Below are 21,817 nucleotides of genomic sequence, written 5' to 3'. Positions count from 1 at the left end.
GGGCTGGCATCGGTTCGCCAGGAGCCACCGGCACAACCCCCCAGCACAGCCTCCGGGGTCCAACGTGGAGTCGGCACCCGGGGAGAGCTACGCTTGCAGCCTGGTGGCAAGGGACAGTGGGAAGAAGATGCGTTTTGAGAGGCCGCCCTCTACCCTGAATACGGCTCTCCTTTGCCAGGGTCCACACTCAGGACCTACACACGTAGGCGTTCAAACCGTGCACAGGTGATTCGATCTAACAGTTAAGGGACCCTGTGCCAAGCGAAACACGTAAGTACAAGTTCACCCTTTTCCTCCCCTCGCCTCCACCCCCACAGCGTGTCTTGCAACGTTTTCAAGAGTCAAACTGAAGGCAGGACTATCTAGAGGCAGCAAGCAAGCAGGTGGCCTATCCGTAAATCAGGCAAATGGCTGAGACCACAGAACACGTGAGATCCCTGGCTCTCACCTGGAGCTCGGGGACAGACAGCACAGACTCCTCCGAGGCCGATGACATCTCGTCCTCCTCATCTTGGGTGAGGTCGTCAAAGTCCTCCTCCTCCTCCTCCTCCGGCCCGTCCTTTTCCACCCCAGCTTCCGGCCCAGCCGGGGTCCCGGCCGCCTGGCGATCAGCGCTAGCGAAGCCCTCAGACTTCCCGGGGGGGCTGCTGCGCGCCGCGTCGGGGTCGGCACAGGAGGAAGCGGTCCTCGGAGAGCCTTTGCTCACGGCTCCCGAGTGTCCCTCGTCCCGAGGCTCCCGAGAGGCTGAAGAGGTTCTCGCTGGCTGACTTCCCTCCTCCTCCTCCTGCTGTAAGACGGGCGGCCTCCTTGGCTCCTCCCCTGGGAAGCCAGCGTCCAATCCCACAGAACACCCTGCCCTGCTGTCCTCACAGGCGTCCTCCCCGGCGTCTTTGGGCTCCATCTTGACGACGTCCTCCAAGTCCCCGGGGGGTGTGCTCAGAGACTCTCGGGAGCCCAGGGGCGGCTCCAGACCTTGCCCCCCGTCCTCTGCTTTCACAAGAGTCCAGCCACAGGCGCTGTTCTCCGACAGCTCTTCCTGGCACACACGGTCTGCTGCTGGTGGCCCTGGGCTGTGCTCCTCTTTGGGGAAGACAGGGGCACAGAGAGGAGACAGTTCCTGGGGTTCTAATTTGGGTTCTAGGCCTTGAAAGGCATTTTTCCCTTCAGCCAAAGGACAACTGATGTCCACACTCACTGGGGCCTTATCTTCAGGGGCGGGCGGGACAGGAAGACTCACAGAGTTGCCAGAGACAATCAGGGGTGGGAGAGAGGAGGCCACGAGGGGCTGACTCAGTGGGCAGGGGAAGGAAGTGGGGTTCACCAGGAGGGTGGTGATGGGAATGGCCTGTGGACTCTGGGCCACAGCCGCACTGACAGGCTGGATCACGTTGCAGCCACTGCCAAGGCTCACCACCTTGACCGTGGCAGCAGGCACAGTGAAGATAACAGGTACGGGGTGGATGAGGGAGGCTGGCTCCAGACACAGAGAGGCCTTGGCCCCCTTTCTCTTTGAGGCTCTCGGCCTCGCACACGGCTTTCGAAACTTAGACGGGGCAAGCGAGGGCAGCATCACCTTGGGCACAGGGGCAGAGGGGAGCGCAGTCTGGGGCTCAGACAGGGGGAAGCCGGTCCTGGCCTCAGGGGTCGTGGAAGGCAGTGCCGTCGGAGACTCAAAACTGTCCCCGCCAGGGGCCCCCGGCGGAGGGACACCTGGCACCGTCTGCACGACAGCAGCTGGCTGGATCACGTGAGGAATTCGGACCACCATTTTGCTTGGAGGGGCTTCTGGCGGAATGGACCTCGCCGGTGTTTTCCCGGGGGTGGAGCCAGGCTGGAGAGAGGGGCTGGGTCTGATTAGGAGGGGCTTCAGGACTGACGGCCGCTTCTGTCTCCAGGCCTTCCTGGAAAAACAGTTGGCAACTGGCTTCAGTTTCAGGACCACACCCTTGGGCAACAGCAGTGGGTACGGAGTTTCACTCCCCAGTTCCGAGCTGCCTGTCCCCAGGCCTGGCTCTGAGCTGACCTCAGCGGCTCCCGTCACACCTCCTACCCCTCTGGCGCCGTCAGCCCTGCGCCACAGCTCCTCCTGGATGGACGGCAGGCTGGCCTATTGAGAACAAGAACACACGGATCCAGCACATGTCAGACTCTGGCAAAAAGAACAGGGCTTCCTGGATTTGAGGGGCCTTTCCCGGACAGTCTCAAGAAATCTTTCTAAGGTTTCTCCTGCAGGACACAAAATTTCTACAAAGACTACATTCAATCACAGCCTCTAGAAATGCATTTGACCCACCACTTATCGAAGGCTGTGGAGCCACCTGAGGGAAGGACAAGAAGCAGGAGAGGAAGGGTGCATGAGGAGGAGTGCCTGGGCCCCAGTCCTGCAACTCCAGCTCTGAAGGCATAAAGTGGCCCTTGACATCTCTGGCAGGGTGTGGTGTCCCCCGGCCGCATGCACACTCGGGGAGCAAGGCTGCACCTTTAACCAGAATGGAAGCCGGTGCTCCTCCCTCTCTACAGGCGGCCTCCACTGATGCGGCTGGAGCTCTTCACAGCACTTCACCAGGATGGGCAGCTGTTTGGTCTTCTTATAAAACTGAGCAAGAAGGAATGAAACATGAGTTACATTCTGTCCAGAAACACTGCCCTGTCAGGCTGGGGAGAGGAGTGTGCTCTAACATACACACACACATACACACACACACAGCACATGTTAAATGCTTCTACACCTCAAATGACACTAATCTCCAATAAAGATTTTACAACACTCTGTGTCATCAGACAGGGACAAGTTTAGGTCACAGAGAAAAGGAAGCAGATGGTCAGAGCGCTCATACTTAAAACCTGCTCCTACTCAGCTGTCATGACAGTGCCTGAGCCCTCATCCGGGAGACACGGACGCTTCCTATTAAGGAAATAACGGTGCAAGGGACACCAGAAAGGAGGGAAAGAAGAAGAAAAGAGAGACGGAGACAGTTTTAAGAGTAAATTTACAGGGAAAGTGAAATCACGGTGACAGTAAGCGTCCATTCAAGCAACATGTGTGCTACAGGCTGAGGGTACAAATAAGAGAAGACATTCCTGCCCCCCAGGGGCTTACAGACTAGTAGGAGACAGTCAAAGAGGTCAACAATGACATCCTCTGTGAAAGAGTACAAAAATGCACAAAACAATGACACGTATCTGACATTTGAACAATAAGGACATTTCTGCAGCAGATGCAGCTACAGATGAATCTTAAAGACACAGAGTTTGCTGAGCGAAGTGGCAGGGCGGGGTGGGGAACGGGCAGAGCAGACTTCTGGTTCCAAACCTTGAATGCATGTAAGGAACCACAGAGACTGGTCTGGCTGCAACACAGGAACGTGGAGAGACTTTCAGAGACAAGTCAGAGGTAAGACAGGGCGGGCCTTCTGTGCCACACCAGGCGGTCTGACTCGTGTCCAGAAAGGTTATCTGGAGGTGGCTATGGCAGCAACGTGAGGGACAGAATAAATGGAGCCAGAAACCGTGGGTAGAAACTAGCGTGTTCCTCATGGTGTCGCCAAGACCGGCACTAAGCCAATGAGCAGCAGGGTAGGAAGCAGGTTAAGACAACAGAGGACTTGGTGACAGACCAGCAGGCAGAAGTGATCACGCTGCAGGGGTCAAGGAGAACTCGCAGCAACGTGGGCTGAGACAACAACCAGAAGGAGCAGATCACAGCAGGGGCGAGTGGTGTGGCGGGGGGAGGGGGGGGTCTGCTGGTGGGGGAGGTTGGTGGCAACACCTGGAAGGTGCAAAGGGACACGATTCAGACTGAGAAGTCAGCAAGGAAACCGAAAGAAGACTTCCTGGCAACAGTTGGAGACGCGACGCAGACACTTGGGAGAAAAGTCCAGACCGAAGACACAGACCCGAGGACCGTGAGGAGACAGATCGCGCCAACACGCACGAATGTGGAAGGGCCCACACGCTGCAAGGCCCCTGTGGAACACGGACACTTGAGCGGGGCAGGCAGACTTGGGGAAGCAGCCGCAGTGAGAGCGAGAGGGGGTTGCAGAAGTGAGCAAGCTGCAGGGTCGGCGGGACAGCCACCCAGAGGAGAGCCAGAGAGCAGCCCCCAGATCACTAACGGGAACACAGCCCCCGGATCTTTAGCAGGGAATGCACTGAGGTTTTGCAGGGAAGACGTCCACACTTGCAGTGGTTACACAGTAAAGGAGAAACTTACTGTTAAAACAGATTAAACACATCCATTTAGCTTTGTTCTTTTTTTTTTAAAATGTTGATTTATTTTTGAGAGAGAGGGACACAGAGTATGAGTGGAGGAGGGGAAGAAAGAGAGGGAGACACAGAACCTGAAGCAGGCTCTAGGCTCTGAGCTCTGGGCTCTGAGCTGTCAGCACAGAGCCCGACCCAGGGCTGGAACCCACAAGCTGTGAGATCATGACCTGAGCCGAAGTCGGCCGCTTAACCGACTGAGCCACCCAGGCACCCCAGCTTTGTTCCTTCTTAAAACCCCATGAAATGGGGCGCCTGGGTGGCTCAGTCGGTTAAGCGGCCGACTTCAGCTCAGGTCACGATCTCGCGGTCCGTGAGTTCGAGCCCCGCGTCGGGCTCTGGGCTGATGGCTCAGAGCCTGGAGCCTGCTTCCGATTCTGTGTCTCCCTCTCTCTCTGCCCCTCCCCCGTTCATGCTCTGTCTCTCTCTGTCTCAAAAATAAATAAATAAATACATAAATAAATAAATAAATAAACAAACAAACAAACAAACCCATGAAAACAGAAGGGAGCTGTGGTGAGGTGAAAGCCTATATGGAGAGCAGATGGAAGAAAAGGTAAAAGCAACACAGTCTTCAAAGCTAATGAGCGGATGGATGAGTAGAGACACAGGGAAAGGAAGAGCCAGATCCCACACAGAAAGAAGTTTCAAGGACCAGCTAGACAGATGTTGGAGAAAAACACACAGAAGTGGGGGTAAAGCTGGGAGCAGAACCGGGTGACGAAGAGGACAGGTGCCGCCCAAATCCCACCCCATTCGGTGTAGCCAGACGGCGGCCTCGCCCCGGCCCAACAGCAGCGGCTGGACTGAGGCTGCCGGAGACAGGTCCGGCCTCCGTCCTGTCCTGCTTCCCACGCACCCTCTGCCATCCACCATTAAAAACTATTCAACGAACAAAAAAAAGCTATCGGAAATTAAAAGTATTAACAGGAAAAGCAAAGAGAAAGAAAAAGTCACAAGAAAAAGAAAAAGCTGAAGTAACATGCCAGAAAGGCCAACAGAAGATCGAGTGTTGGAAAAAGAGAAGACAGCAGGAGACCACCGCGGGGAGGCCGGGCACCTGACACGGACAGGCCCATGGTGGGGGCCGCCCAGTCCTCGCAGAGCTGATGACACCAGACCCATACTAGGCATTCATATTACCATGAAATTCCAAAACAATGGAGAAAAGGAAAAAGCCTACATGCTGTAGGGGGACAGGAAGCGCAGGTGTCACACAGGTTCAAGAGGCAAAATGGCATCAAATCTCTAAAGAGGCGGAAGTAGCGACTAGAAGAAAATGGAGCGAGGTCCTTCGAAGAGCCGGACGCTTAATCAACCGAGCCACCCAGGCACCCCAGCCCTTAAACTTCCCAAGAACAAGTATCTTCAACTTTGGGGCACCTGGTGGCTCAGCCGGTTAAGCGTCTGGCTCTTGATTTCGACTCCGGTCACGACCTCACGGTTCACGAGATGAAGCCCCGCGTCGGGCACTGCACCGGGTGTGGAGCCTGCTTGCGATTCTCTCCCTCTGCTCTTCCCTGCTCGTGCACTCGCACTCCCTCTCTCAAAATTAAATACATACATAAATAATACATGATTTCCAACCTCAAATTCCAGACTTACTAAAGGTGGTGAGTAGAAGAGGGATATATTTTTCAACGTGCTATTTTAAACAATTAGAGACGCATAAAAAGTTGCAAAACTAGAAAGGTCTTACGTAGCTTTCCCCCAGGTTCTCCCGATGGCCAGACCTTATGTCACACGTGTGACATAAGGTTAAACACACAAACCAAGTATACAGCACAGCAGCTAAACCAGGCACGGCCTCTGGTCCAATCCGCGGAGCGTGAATACCGTGAATACGGACAGTCTAAACGGAAACACCTGTTTCTCTGGCATTCTTCCCCAGATTGCTACGAGGCTGTGCTCCACTAAAACAGGGTGAATAAAGCAGACGAAACAGATGTGGGTTCGGGGACTAGGAGGATGCACACAGGTAAGAGGCACAAGGAAGCCCCAGGATGATGGGGAGGGCAAGCCCAAGAAGCCACTGTGCAACAAGGCGAGAGAGCAGCCTGTCCAGAGGGAACAGCCTCAGAGGAGTCAGGGACGGAACATCCACACTGTGAACACACTCAGAGGAGATCTGTAACACGGAGGTAAACTCCAGTGCCGACCGGCGAGCACACACCCTCGAGAGCGAGCTCTACCCACTCCCCCAAACGCAACTACGACCCCACAAAACACTACATGCCCGCAGGAAAAGCCAAGCAAGCAGGCTGGACCACACCGCTCAGCTGTGAGGAGCGTTCACAACGCGCTACCACGTTTTAACGTGAGCCCCGAACACGATCTAGCCCACTGTGGTCTCGTGGGAAAGACAGACAACAGGAGATGCCACGTGGTGACAAGGGGCTGTGGCCCGGGGAGGAGGGGAGGGCTGAGTCTCCGCCGCCCTGGCCGCGCTCGAGTTAAGTGACGCCTCAGGGCAAAACGTCAAGCGGTGGCAACGACCCGCGAGCCACCCGGACACGGAGGCAGACACGCCACCCCTCAAAACCGCAGCAGGAAGCGGAGAGAGAAATACCAGTTTTCATGATCAGCCTACATGATCTACCCGACTCTTCAAAGCTCTTATGTACCTTTCACGAAGTATGTACTTTTAACTTTGACAGAAAGAGCCAAGGACAAGGATACGGTGGAATGTCGTTCACCCTTTCAAGAAGGCTGGAGGCAAAGAAGACAGGCGGCTAGAGGGAAGCGTGAGGTCAAGAAATATTTTAAGAGTTGGGATGCTTTTATTTTTAGGAGAAATGCCCGTAAGAGGAGGACGAGGGACTTCGAGGGGAGGAAGGGCTGCCCGGGAGCCCCCAGCTGGGGCGGGAGGAGCCAGGCACTCACTTTGATGATGTTGTCGGGCGCGCGGTTCATGTTGAGGTTCTTGATCCGCACGGTCAGCTGGTGGGCGGTCTTGCAGGTGAGGAGGTACTTGCTCATCAGCAGCTTCGGAAACTTGGTCCCTTCAAAGTGCTTTAGCCCTAAAGCCAACAAACTGAGAGAGGGGCAGTGCTGACCAGCTGGGCAGTTCTCCCCAGAGAACTCCGCGGGGTACGACCCACCGTTCCCACACCTCATCCTTGTGCGAGTCGACACAGAGTGGCCGGCCTTTCCTGAGAGCTGGTAGGTTCTAAGACCTGCTCAGTTCAAAGGCAGGCAAAGGAAGGAGAATGGGGCTCAGGGAACAAATATGAGATGAACAACGGGCGCTGTGTGACGTTAAACTCAGCACCAACCGCCTCCCCACACGACCCACTCAACTGCGGCACCTGTACGCCACAGGCCGCTACGGCAGCGGGCGGCACAAATCAAGAGCCGTGGAAGTGTTCATGACCTTCGTCAAATAACCTCACACCTGGCAATTTACCCAAAGGGGTAAACTCAAAATACTTTCAAAAGCTCTATGCACACAGATCCTTGGGGAAGCCTCGCTACAACAGCAAAACAAGACAGGAGAAAAAATAAAAGTGGCAAATAAAAGGACTATCATAAGGCCATTAAATATCACTTTAAAAGACAACACACAGAAACAAAAGTAAAGACAATGTGACAGTACAGAAGAACAATTTCAAGGCGTTAGGTAAAAACAAAACAAAATTATACTTAAATTGCCAATAAAGATTATATGGAAAATGCAAAAAGAAAAATCACTGGAGGCACCTGCTGGCTAGGTGGATAGAGCATGTGACTCTCAATCTCAGGGCTGTGAGTTCAAGCCCTACAGCAGGAGTAGAATTTAAAAAAAAAAAAAAAAAAAAAAAAAAAAAACAACGCACAAAGGAAAGAAAAAAAGAAAAATCATTGTCTTAGGGTGGTTAGAATAACAGATAAAAATTTTTTGCCATTGGGGCGCCTGGGTGGCTCCATCGGTTAAGCGTCCCACTTTAGTTCAAGTCATGATCTCCGGTTCATGAGTTCGAGCCCCGCATCGGGCTCTGTGCTGACAGCTCGGAGCCTGGAGCCTGGAGCCTGCTTCGGATTCTGTGTCTCCCTCTCTCCCGGCCCCTCCCCTGCTCACGTTCTGTCTGTCTCTCTCAAAAATAGACACTTTAAAAAAATGTTTTTTAAATTTTTTTTCCTTTGAAAAATTTCTTCTACCAGTGCTGTGAGACTGGTTTTTACAATAACTCAAAAACAAAACACAAGTTGAAAATGTTTCAAAACTGCACATTGTTCCCCAAAAAGAGCAGTCCCCCTGGCATTGCTGCTGCGGACACAGCACAGCAGTGGGCCCGGCGAGACCGCTTTGCTTCTGGCCTTGTGTGCCCATGTCTGATGACACACGCCCTGTCTCCCCTGAGCACAAGAGAAACAGCTAGTTCTCCTCGGGTCACCCTGTGCATCTGTTCCCCCGCAGTAAACTCTTACTTGTCCTCGGCCTTCGTGAAGAAAATCTTATCCTGGGGATTCTTTGCCTTCAGAGAACACACTGGAAGTAGCTCTGGATACATGAACACCTTGCTCGTGGCCAGGATCCAAGCCACTTGCTTTGGCAAACAGGGAAATTCATCTGCTGTGAGAAAACAAAATCCTGTGGTAAATGAAATTCCAGAACAAAAGAGGGCTTCACAAAAGCTTCCGAATGCATTCTCGCATTTATCTAGAGCCGTCCCTCCCTAGGGAAGCCTGCCCTCCCGCCCTCCCTCGCCCAAGGTTTCAGCCATCGTCCTCGGCCTGACACATGCCTGCCGGGAGTCCCCCGTGAGCTCCTGCCAGCCAGTCCTCTCACCCTTCCCGTGTGGGACCCCTAACCCCTAAGTAACAGGGACACTCACAACACCGATGACCGAGAACACCCGGCTCACTGTGTGCTCAAAGTCGCTACCTCCTCTCCCCCTTTAGATCCTTGGAAGATCAGTGACCTTCAACAATGCTTGCTTTCTTCCAGGGTAAGATGTGAACTTCTTCAATCTCCCTCACAAACCTGGTATTCCAAATTTTATTCGATTTGATTCTTAACTTTCATGAAGTCCTCCCAGAGTCCTCCTGGGGTTGGGAACGAAAGCCATAGGAGGAGTGAGACACCTCCGTCTCACTCAGTTCTGTCCTGCTGCCTCAGCCTCTCAACTCCAGGCCTGTCTGCCTCTCCAGAGAGAGGAAACACGACTGAATTCGTGGTTCTCCCTCCACAGATGTTTTCATCTCCCCGGAAGAAACCACGGGACCCCACAGGCGGCATTTATCACCACGGTGTGCAAGTTTTCATTACCAACACAGGGCTAAGAAACTAGTTTGAGATCCCTGTGTGTGACACAGTGTACTTAAACTCAATTATATTCAACTTCACTGCAAAAGTCAGGGATTTAAAAAGAAAATCCGAAGACCAACACACCCGGAGCAAACCACAACCAATCTTCTAGACCAGGAAACAAATCAGAAGCAATCATTTCACTCAAGGGAACAGCACGCATTTTCTCACAAACTACTGAGCAATGCAAGGTAGAAAGCAACCAGCACCATCTTCAGAATATCGAACGAGGCAAATGTTCAACACGTCTGATTTGTGCCTAATCCCCAAATCAACATTTCATTCAAAATGGAGACACCACTGCAACCATGAAAGAAAAAAAGTTTCCTAATGAAAAAGAGAGTAAAACCCTAACCACAAACCAACTTAAGCACTTGACTTTCATCTTTGCCAGACCCCAGGCTGTCCCGACCTCACGCGTGGTACTTCCCACCCTCACATCTATCTGGGACACTTCTCAGCACGGAACGCCCATCTCTGCCCCCTGCACCGTCCTGCCCACCGCCCCGGCCCTCACGGAAGCCCAAGCACTGTCACGTCCTTCCAGAACTTAGGCAGTGGGTATAAACATCCCGTCTGCTAGGACGCCAGGTATGGGATGAGACTCCCACTTGTCAAGGCAAGTAAAGGCAGAAGTGAACAGATCTGTCCCGTACCAGTCTTCTTGACGGTTTTCCGAGGACTCCAGTCGACGCTGACATGTGTGCTGAAGGCTTCCACGAGCTGCACTGCCCCCGGCAGGTTACAGGGCTGGAACAAGGTCTGAAACCTCGGGTTGAACTGATGGCGGAGAGCGACGGAGCTCTGAGCAAAGGTTCCCAGCTCTTTCTGGGAAGACAGGGCACAAAGGAGACCTCAGTCCCAGACGACTAACACTAGTGGAGCCCCTGTCAGCCTCTGAGGGGAGACCTGCCCTCCAGCTAGAGGGTAAACACAGGTAAAAAATCAATCACTATAATTACTCCACCCAGAGCACTCTGTGGCTGAGCCCTCGGATATCCAGGGGGGGGCGCCGACACTCGTTCCACCGCTCAGCCTGCAGGATGCTCGGTCTGGCTCCCCGGCTAGAACTAAGGTTCTCAAGAGTGAGAACAATTACTTTTTAAACCTTTTTCTTTTGGTTTCTCTGAATAACACCTAGACAATTCAAAATTAAAACCCTTTCCTCCAAAATGCTTAAAAATGTCAGAACCGAAATTAATCCTATACACGTAGCTATTGAGCCAGATGAACTGACAATGAATTCAGTAAAAAGAACAGAAGTATGGAAAACCTAAGAAGTGATGGTAAGTCTAAAGATGAGGAAGAAAGCCCAACAAAAAAGTCACAGAACAATCCTAAGAAAACTGGATGGCTCTCCGGTCTTTCTGGGGGTCAGAGCCTCATGCTCTCTTGGCAAACGCAGGAAGCCACAGGAGTAGCTGCCAACGTGTGCAGGAGACAAGAAAAAACACAGACGGTGGCGGGTGAGCGTCTCTGCGAAGCGACCTCCCAGGCTAACCGACCCCCAAGTCTGTAGAGGGAAGGACACGTGGAGCCTTACGAGAAATATCCTGGTGGTGCTGGCCTCCGAAGTGAGGTTGGGGTTGGAGGAGGCGAGAAGGTGAATCTGCGTCAAGAGCTGCACGTGCTGAGGAGGGAAAGAAAACAACACAGCAACACGTTACGAGGTTGTCACTTCAGGGACCCGGAAGGCTTTCCCAAGATGTCTGCCACTTGACCACATGCTCTGCTTTCCGGAGACGAGGAGAATGGCACCTTCTCGTGGCGTGAGTCTCTCAGAGATGTTCCTCCAGCAAAAGGACAGAGCCGGAGGAATCTCAGCCTCAAACCAGAGGGACTGAAGTTAGAAAGAAGAAAAAACTCCTCTGGCAAGTGAGGCTGTTCAGTTCAAAACGGATTAGGAGAGACAGAAACCTGTGATCCTAATGTCAAGGGTGGCCACATGCACGAGTGCTCTTGCCTGAGCCCCACGGGCACAAACACGGTGCCTTCCGAGGGCCCAAGCGATGAGAAGGCCGCGGCCCTCTGATTCCAAGGCACATCGAGCCACCGGCTCCGGAGATTCAGACCACCGCTTCGGTGGCGGGCCGCGGACGACCCGGCGCCGGCCTCGCCGAGGGGTCTTACCTGCTGCATCTGCTGCTGAAGCCGCCGCCTCTGCGCCGGGTCTAGAGTCAGCGTCTGGTGGACCTTCTCGTTCTGGGGCTTCGCCCTCTCGACCTCCTGCTGCTGTCTGCCCGAAGACTTCTTCACCTTCAGCTGTTCAAGCTGCTCCTTCACTGTGCGGTGCTGCTCATTTAGCAAGTTGGCCAGTGGTTCCTCAAACCTATCCCCGACAGGGAGGTGACCGCACGTGAACATTCCCTAGGTCCCCAGCACGTCCAAGTCCCCCCGACGACGGCGGGCTAAGAGTCTGCGTAACTTCCACCTTCTGCCGACTCCCACATCCCACATCAGCCAACAAACTCCCAGTCTATCCAAGTCTGTTAGCATAAGCTGTTAGCAAAAATTCAAATAAGATGGTCCCGAACTGCACTGCCCCCTCATTCTTCCACGATTAGTCCTCTACATAATACACAAATGAAGGAGAAGTTAGACAAAAATCAAGGAACAGAGAAATGTCTGGATAACAAAGGAGTCCGGGAGCCAGCGGGAGGAGCCCCTCATCCTTGGGGCCTCCTGACATCCACAATCAACCTGGGACGTGTCCCTAACGGTGACACGGAATCTTCTCCAAACCCAGCATCTGTTCCCTCACTCACCCATGACCACACCCCAGATCCGGCTTCTGCCCTCCTGCCGCTCCCATCCATCTAGGCTGCCCTGCCTTCCTTTCTGACCAAGACCTAGTGTGAAGGGATCCACTAAACCACAGGACAGCTGGGAAACACAGTGAGAAGCTGGTTCAAGTATCGCCCTGCCTGCCCGTGAGCACCTCCCCTTCTAGCCCAAATCCCTCCTCTCGGCTGCGGGACCGGCCCCTGCCTCCTGAGAGCGGCCATCCAGGGCTGAAGCACCCACATGCCTAGCTCCCAGGCTGGTTCTGAGGCAGAGCCCCCACACTCCAGGATTAAGGCAGGACCAGGGTTCTGTGCAGTCAGGACACAACCAGCTCCAGCAAGTATGAAATCTCTACGTGGCAACAAGAGTAACAACAGCTACATGATAACTTTTCTGTAGCCTCTGGAGATAAACACTATGTTTCCTTTCACAGTTTTTAGCAGGCACAGGCTAAAAACCTAAAGTCATGGCACAGCCCTGGGTACAATGTTTCCTGAGATCTGAAAACTCCATTGTCTGTGCTCCTGGCAGAACAACGGAGGAGCAGAAGCACGAGAAATGTGGATGAAGCACAAACAGCCCCCAGCTGGTTTTACAAAGTATTGCTCAGGTGGCTGACAAGGGGGACAGCGACGGCTCACTTTCCCTGCGACCAAAGCATGTTCACAAATCAACTGCATTATGAACTCAGTAAGTGGGTCAAAGAAAGACTCTTAGAAATCTCGAAAATGTTTCCCCCCCAAAAAGTAAACAGGTGAGATGATACAGCGTTCCCTAACTCGATGGGGGGGGGGGGGGGGAGGATCTTTCACAATGTAAACTTTTATCATATCACCACGTGGCACACTTTCAGTATCTTACAATTTTGTCAATTATAGCTGAATAAGAGGGCGCCCGGGTGGCTCATCAGAGGGTTGAGCGTCCAACTTTGGCTCAGGCCATGATCTCATGGTTCATGAGTTCGAGCCCCACATCGGGCTCTCTGATGACAGCATGGAGCCCACTTCCCGACTCTCTGTCTCCCCTCTCTCTGTCCATCCCCCACTCACACTCTCTCAAAAAGAAACAGTAAAGAAAATTATACCTCAATAAAGGTTAAAGACAAAAAAAGGAGGGGGAGGCTATCCCGAGACTGTGTTGTAATTATATTATGGTATTTATTAAAATGGCGTGTATTTCGGGCTTTTATGGAACGGTCAGCAGACCTTGTTTCCTGTGCTAAATTGCCCGTTCCCTGAAGGCCTAGCTTTCCGATGGCTCCCAAGCTCTCCGATCAGGTCACGCTGCTAAGCTCACACACGGCACCACCCACGCACAGAGCACACCCTGACCGCCGGCCAGTCGCCTGACCACGTGTGCTGCTACGGAGAAAGAACGGACAACACACTACGGCCCAGATGGACCGTGCAGACCCATCACACGTGGGGGTGGAGGGGCAGTGCGACTCCAAGCCCCGGGCGTGACTGCAGCTGGTTCGCGGGCTGCTCGCCTACCGCCGCAGCCACAGACCGTCACTAACACTGACACAACGTCAACGGCCAATGAGGAGAACAAAAGGGACACAAGGCTAGTATGGCCGGGGGTGGTTTCTGTGGCTGGCCGCCGAGTCCTCGCACCGCTCCAGCACCACTCACCTGGAGAGGCTGCTACGGACGCCAGCTACTGTTTTCTCTCCCTTCCCAAACAGACGCAGCCTGGTCTGTGGCTGTGCTGCCCCATAGCAAGGAGACTGATTCACGGGAGACCCTCCTTCCATCAGTGACAGCGGGGAGTTAGCAACGGGAAACCGGGAACCCGAGCGTCTGAAAACACGCTTTTCTCCCCTCTGCGCCTCAACGTCTCTGGCTAGCCTACCGCAGGGCTTGAGGGGTGTTGAAGCTAGGCCGGGGCTCGGCCACGCGCTCCTCCTCCTCTGGGCCGTCATCCTCCACGTTGGACAGTCCCATCTCGTCCTGGAACTGCGGGCAGAGGGGATGGGCGTGTGCGTGTCACCCAGCGGCGGGAGGGGAGGGAGGACTGCAGGCGGGAGCTTTCTCACACGTCCTCACTTCAGAGCGCCCACGATCGTGCACACGGCTGACCGTTAGGTCAGGAACAAAGTGTCTCAATCGACCACTTGCAGTGGTGAAGACAGAGCAGTATCTTTTAAGAGACGGGTTTATGAGAAAGGCTAGCTATCTGTGCCCAGAATATCCCAAAACTAATCTGCAATCTTTAAGGATGGTGAATGACAGTTGGGGAGGCCACCCAAAGTCTGCAGGGGGGATCTTACTAGGAAGAACCCATATACGGGTACTCAAAGTTTATTAGTTAGCGAAACTCTCCTCCCACCATACTCTCTCCCGAGGGCCCTGCACTGGCTTGGTCAAACCACCCTCCTGGACGGAGAGCCCCGGGACCAAAGGACAGAGCTCGCTGGTGAGTCCACATCCACCACCCCGAGTCCCCACTCAAGGACCATGTACTCACAGTTTCAAACAGCTCTTCCATGAGTTCATTCACTTCCTTCTCTGGAAAAAAGCCACACAGAGTTGTTGGCTCAAGTTAGTTTTGTTTTCCAATTAGAGGGAATTCCAAGAAGACAGTATGTCTTGTTTTCAGCAAGACATTTGATAAAATCGTCATGGCTATCATTCATTCATTCATTCAAAAACGTGTCCTGAATACCAGCTATGCTCAGTCCCTGTTCCAGATGCTTGGGGACACATGACAGAACGAACGGACCCTTCGGAAAGTTCTGCTGGGAAGACATACAGGAACATAAGCTAGATGACCTTCCCGTAACGTAAATCCAGTCCTGTCCTGGCCTACTGAGTGCAGTCAAGACAGAACCTAAACCATCAAGCAACTGCATCAATGACCCAGAAGACCCAAAAAACACACTTATCACATCTGTAAATCATATAAAGCTGGAAGGGACTGCTAGACCAACTGATGACAGACTTAAAACCCCATGTGTTGTCAAATTAATCGGGTGAAACTTAACAACTTTAAAGTCTTACATTTAGGATTCTTCGAAATCAGGGTGTTTTTTAATTTTTTTTAAATGTTTATTTATTTTTAAGAGACAGAGACAGAGCGCAAGCAGGGGAGGGGCAGAGAGAGAGGGAGACACAGAACCCAAAGCAGGCTCCAGACCCTGTGCTGACAGCACAGAGCCAGACGCGGGCCTCAAACTCACCGACCGTAAGATCATGACCCGAGCCAAAGTCGGACGCTTAACCGACTGAGCCACCTAGGCACCCCAAAAATCAGTTTCTTAAATGGATGAAAAGGTGAAATGGCTCAAAACAATCTGAAAAAGATGTGAATATTTTGGTTGACCTCAAGTTTAATATGACACAGCCACTCCAAAACCATGCGACTATCCAAGAAGGCAAGCCTGTCACTGAATGAGTGCAGAGTCACAGGCCGGGTCCAGGGGACTGAGGCAGGTCTGTGACCATCTCTGTAAGAGCCCCTCGGAGATGGCAGAAAGAGCCATGCAAATCCATGAGAAGGACAATGAAATCCACTTTGACAAAAGGTCTGATAATCTAGTTCTAGGTGTGCTAGAACTAAGCACACATCTACCCTATGACCAGGGATTCATCTCCTGGACAGCTGACCCAAGACAAAGGAATCATCTGTCTTGAAACAAGAAAGTTCAGAGCACTTCATTCAACAAAGCAAAAACTCAGAAAAACCCAAGTGTCCATTAACATCTGGGAACAGATAAAAAAACAGATGACCAAAGAGGTGTATTTATACAACAGAATCCTGCACAGCGATGGAAGGAAAAAAGCAGTGATACTTGCAAACAGATGAATCTCAAAAACCGTATGCTGAGTGAAAGAAAGAAGCTCTACACAACAGCGCATATTCATGAACTTCTGAAACAGGCAAATCTAACCTGTTACTGAAAAAAATCAGAACAGCAAGTGCTTCGGGGAGGCTGGGTTGGAAGGGGCATGAGGGAGCCCCCTGGGGTGACAGTTCCATATTCCCACAGGGGATTATTACACACGTGGAAGCATGTCAAGACTCACTGAACGCTACACGAAAATTTTGTGTAATACATTGTGTATAAATTTACCTAAAAAGAGAAATTGTAGAGGGGCGCCTGGGTGGTTCAGTTGGTTAAGCGTCCAACTCTTGATTTCGGCTCAGGTCATGATCCCACAGTCGTGAGATCAAGAACCGCGGTCAGGCTCTGTGCTGACAGTGCACAGCCTATTTGGGATTCTCTCTCTCTCGCTCTCTCAAAATAAATAAACTTAAAAAAAACTGTAGATAAATACTGAACTCTAATTAATGATACGCATGCTGAAATGTTTCAGAGTGAAGAATGCTGGTGTCTCCAGCCCACTTTGAAATCAGCATGAGAATAACCCACATGGATTGACAGATGGAAAGAGAAGCGGATGCAGCTGCTTAGGATAAAACAGATAGATTAAAAGTGAATTACAGAACCTAGGTGGTGGATATGTGGATGTTCAATGTACAATTCTTTCAACTTTTCTACGTATTTTTTAGAAGTTCCATAAGAAAATGCAGTGGGAGAGAAGTTTATAAGAAATAAAGGCCATGGGGCACGTGGGTGGCTCAGCTGGTTGAGCGGCCGACTTCAGCTCAGGTCATGATCTCACGGTCCATGAGTTTGAGCCCCGTGTTGGGCCCTGTGCTTGACAGCTCGGAACCTGGAGCCTGCTTCGGATTCGGTGTCTCCCTCTCTCTCTGCCCCGCCCCCGCTCACGCTCTGTCTCTCTCTCTCTCTCTCAAAAATAAATAAACATTAAAAAAAAATTTTTTTTTAAAGAAATAAAGGCCAGAACGCAGAGGAAGCTGACTAGGGCAACTACGTTTGGAGAACTGAAGAAACAGTACGTTTGACACAGCAAAGAAAAAACGGAGGGAAAGGAACATCTCTTACTATGCACACTTGGGGCAAACAGAAGTACAAGGGCACACCCAGGTTCCGGAAGGAAAATGTGAGGAGGCGCTCAGCGCTCAGCACTGGGACGCGCCACCCTCACCACGGAGAAGCTCCCTGGCACTGGGTCACCCACAGATGAAAAGGCCACATCACAGGAGCTACAAACACACCCTCAAGTGGGAGGAAAACACATGACCACGTGAAGCTTTCCAAACCCTGTGATTCTACACTTAGTTTTTAAATGTTTGTCATCCGTGTAAGGACACGTCCTCTTATACGGATCATACATAAGAGGATACAGGGTAGGAATAAAACCGGAATTCTACCTCAGTTTTTACTTATGGTCACAACCCTACAACAAGAGAGGACGGCCCTTCATCTAGGCATCCCAGAGATGTTCACTACTTGGCTGGCAAAACCCATGACTGCAAACAGGAGACACTCCCAAAGAAGCTACAGGCCTGGGGTAAGATGGTTAGGACCTGGGCAACCACGAGGTGGTCACTAAGGACACATAAAGTCGGGGGAATCGCAAAGCAAGAACAGTCCTAACTGGGAAGGTCTTCCTGAGAAATGGTCTGGAAACGGAAGAAAGTGACAGATGAAAAGGGAAGACAAGCATGCGCCAGGCCGGGAGCCACGCTGGAAGGAGATCTGCCCAGCACCCGGCAGAGATGTCTCCTCACCAGATACGTGGGCCAGTGGTTCCTGGAACAACTCATCCCTTGGTTTCTGACACTAGACATTCTTGGTTTTTCTCATAGTTTCCTCGACTCCCCTCCAGCTTTCTCAAAGCCTAAGTCCTCAAGCCTTTTCAGTCTACACTTTGAATCCTTTCGATTCTTCCTCTAACCTTGTCCTAACATACCAAATAAGGGAAGATCTTCCTAAAAGAAACGGCATTCCACATTTTAAAAATTTTTTTATGTTTTAAGCAGGCTTCACGCCCAGCACAGAGCCCAACGTAGGACTTGAACTCACAAACCTGAGATCAAGACCTGAGCTGAGATCAAGAATAGAAAGCTTGGGGGCCCTGAGTGGCTCAGTTGGGGGAGCACCTGACTCTCCATTTTGGCTCAGGTCATAATCCCAGGGTCATGGGATTGAGCCCTGCATCAGGTTCCTCGCTGAGCAAGGGGCCTGCTTGGGATCCTCTCCCTCCCTCCCTCCCTCCCTCCCTCCCTCTCTCTCTCTCTCTCTGTCTCTCTCTCTCTCTCTCTGCCTCTCCCCCACTCGTGCTCTATCTCTCTTTCTCTAAGTAAATAAGTAAATAAAAGTCAATACTTCCTGAAATATATGTTTTCTATCATCGCTAACATAGCCAACGAAATAATTTTTAAACAAACGTCTCCAGCCAAGTCATTTAACTGTTCTTCGTGCCTCTAATCTTTCTCTCTTTACCCACCAAATTAATACATTAAATTGGTGTTAAATCAAAGTAGTATTTTTCAGAGCGCCTGGGTGGCTCAGTCAGTTAAGCATCCAACTTCAGCTCAGGTCATGATCTTGCAGTTTGTGAGTTCGAGCCCTGCGTCGGGCTCTGTGCTGACAGCTCGGAGCCTGGAGCCTGCTTTGGATTCCGTGTCTGCCTCTCCCTCTGCCCCTCCCCTGCTCACGCTCTAACTCTCTCTGTCTTTCAATAATAAATAAACGTTTAAAAAAAAAAAGTATTTTTCTTTTTTTGTTTTTATTTTTGGTTGGTTTTTTTTTAATTTTTTTTTCAACGTTTATTTTTGAGACAGAGACAGAGCATGAACAGGGGAGGGGGAGAGAGAGAGAGGGAGACACAAAATCTGAAACAGGCTCCAGGCTCTGAGCTGTCAGCACAGAGCCTGACACGGAGCGTGAACCCACGAACTGTGAGATCATGACCTGAGCCGAAGTCAGACGTCCAACTGACTGAGCCACCCAGGTGCCCCTCTTTTTTTGTTTTTAAAGGACAGAGAGTGAGCGAGCAGGGGAGAGGGGCGGAGAGAATCTTAAGCAGGCTCCACACTCAGTGCAGAGCCCGATGGGGAGCTTGATCTCACAACACTGACATTATGACCTGACCTGAAATCAAGAGTCAGATACTCACTGAACCACCCAGGCGCTCCCAAAGTAGTATTTCTAAAATCCCAATCAGTTCGCATTAGTTTCTTGTCTAAAACTCTGAGCTCTCCTTTTGAACAGATTAAAACGCAAATTCAAGGTTCTCCAGGATCTGAACACTGCTCACCTTCCACACCAAACTCCTTACTAGTTTCCAAATGCAGTTCTGTTGCTTCACAATCCTGTGGTTTGTGAACACTCTTCTGCCTATTTGCAACATCCATCGGTCCCCATTCACCCCAAATCTTTTTTATAAGATTTTATTTTTAAGCAATCTCTACACCCCATGCGGGGCTTGAACTTACAACCCTAAGATCAAGAGTCACATGCTAGGCACCTCTCACCCAAAACTTCTTACTCTTCCTTCAAAACTGAGATGAAACTTCTCATCATGTGGGTTCTTCCCCAGCCCACCCACCCTACTGCACACCGTCCACTAGGAGATTATACCCTCTCTAGGCCACTAGTAACCTTATATACAACCTATTACAGCACTTGTCATTTTGTATTGTAACTTTTTCTGTTTGCATCCACTACTGAGCTGATGTCTTACAGGGCAGAGGCCATTCCTTATTCACTGTGGCATCCTTGGAACGCTCTCTGCCAGATGTTGGCCGCAGTGCGCGACTATGAGATGTATAAACGAATGACTCATAGGCTTCCAAATACATATATGTAAATTTAAAGAGTTACAGAAATAAATGGGAAGAGTAAGCTTAAACGTCTTAACTCAGATGGGTTGCAAACATCACCCTCAAAAATCTACAAAGGAAACAAAAGTAGATGCGGAGCAGTCCAAAGCCGGTTCATAGTAAACGCAGACTCACTGGTGATTCTCACTGCCCGGTCAGTGCGGAAATCCTCTGTGTCTGGTTCATCAAGATCTTCCAAGAAGTTATATTCTGGATCGTCGTCATCATCGGCCTCATCTAGGAAAAAAAATTATCGCAAACACTTAGTTTCCACTCTGAACTCCCATCTCTAGTGAAAATTTAAGATTTTCAGCATTGCCAGAATCTATTCCAATAAAGCACACTTATTCTTAAGTTTTTAAATAACTTCTTTTTCTCCCCCAATGAATTGCATAGCTCATTTCCCACAGCTGACACATCTCACCTACTCTCTCCAAAAATCCAAGTTCTTTCCTTCCTTTGAAAAAGACTTCAATCTGCCAAAACTGTAGCAAAAGCCAGAAAACTAAACATGTAATTTATCTCAGCAACCATACTTTGAGTAGTGCAACTCAAAATAACACTTTCGTAAAACTACTTACACAAAACCATGGATGGGGCACCTGTGGGGCTCAGTCCATTAAGCGTCTGACTTCGGCTCAGGTCATAATCTCACGGTTCGAGAGTTCGAGCCCCGTGTCGGGCTCCATGCTGACAGTATGGAGCCTGCTTAGGATTCTCTCTCTCTCCCCCCCTCCCTCACTTGCACTTTCTCTCAAAAATAAATAAATAGGGGCGCCTGGGTGGCGCAGTCGGTTAAGCGTCCAACTTCAGCCAGGTCACGATCTCGCGGTCCGTGAGTTCGAGCCCCGCGTCAGGCTCTGGGCTGATGGCTCGGAGCCTGGAGCCTGTTTCCGACTCTGTGTCTCCCTCTCTGCCCCTCCCCCGTTCATGCTCTGTCTCTCTCTGTCCCAAAAATAAATAAAAAACGTTGGAAAATAAATAAATAAATAAATAAATAAATAAATAAACTTTAAAAACATCATAACAGGGGTGCCTGGGTGGCTCAGTCAGTTAAGCATCTGACTTTGGCTCAGGTCATGATCTCGAAGTTCGTGGGTTTGAACCCTGTGTCGGGCTCTGTGCTGACAGCTGGGAGCCTAGAGCCTGCTTCAGATTCTGTGTCTCCCTCTCTCACTGCCCCTCCCCTGATCATGCTCTCTCTCTTCAAAAACAAAAAAGCACAGATAGTGATAAAAACATGACTTTGATGCCCAGTGATTAAGGAGTGACTACAGTTATGATGCCTTAGCATAAAATAGTGTACATGTACAAAATGTAAACATGTAACCGCCTCATAAATGTTCACATATGACAAAATATAACACACATGTAATAATCCTTAGTATGAAAAAGTATGCCCCTACAATAAGACTCAAAATAACTAAAAATAGGGGCACCTGGGTGGCTCAGTTGGTTGAGCATCCGACTTTGGCTCAGGTCATGATCTCACAGTTCGTGAGTTTGAGCCTCGCGTCGGGCTCTGCACTGACAGCTCGGAGCCTGGAGCCTGCTTCAAATTCTATGTGTCTCCCTCTCTCTCTGCTCCTCCCTCACTTGCACCCTGTCTCTCTCTCAAAAAATAAAATAAACAGTAAAAATTAAAAAAAAAATTTGGGGGGCACCTGGGTGGCCAGTTAAGTGTCCGACTTCGGCTCAGGTCATGATCTCGCGGTTTATGAGTTCGAGCCCCACGTCGGGCTCTGTGGTGGCAGCTCGGAGCCTGAAGCCTGCTTCCAATTCTGT

General features: G+C 50.9%; 1 protein-coding gene across 4 annotated transcripts in view; it reads right to left on the bottom strand.

The window, feature by feature from the left end:
- Nucleotides 1-21,817, bottom strand: part of LOC125925698 (GON-4-like protein) — a 72,538-nt gene that overhangs the window by 9,179 nt on the left and 41,542 nt on the right. For 2 of the 4 annotated variants that reach the window (XM_049634844.1, XM_049634842.1), the window contains 10 exons: nt 20,168-20,269; nt 14,804-14,844; nt 14,189-14,292; nt 11,681-11,879; nt 11,094-11,180; nt 10,207-10,378; nt 8,671-8,815; nt 7,147-7,297; nt 2,480-2,596; nt 449-2,107 (listed from right to left, as the gene is read on the bottom strand). In XM_049634844.1, coding sequence (XP_049490801.1) covers nt 449-2,107; nt 2,480-2,596; nt 7,147-7,297; nt 8,671-8,815; nt 10,207-10,378; nt 11,094-11,180; nt 11,681-11,879; nt 14,189-14,292; nt 14,804-14,844; nt 20,168-20,269 — 2,777 coding nt within the window. The other 2 variants (XM_049634845.1, XM_049634846.1) reach the window with 2 other exon arrangements.

This window comes from Panthera uncia, chromosome F1, assembly GCF_023721935.1.
Source record: "Panthera uncia isolate 11264 chromosome F1, Puncia_PCG_1.0, whole genome shotgun sequence".
In the NCBI taxonomy this organism is placed as follows: Eukaryota; Metazoa; Chordata; class Mammalia; order Carnivora; family Felidae; genus Panthera; species Panthera uncia.
This window is presented reverse-complemented; position numbering and strand designations above follow the sequence as displayed.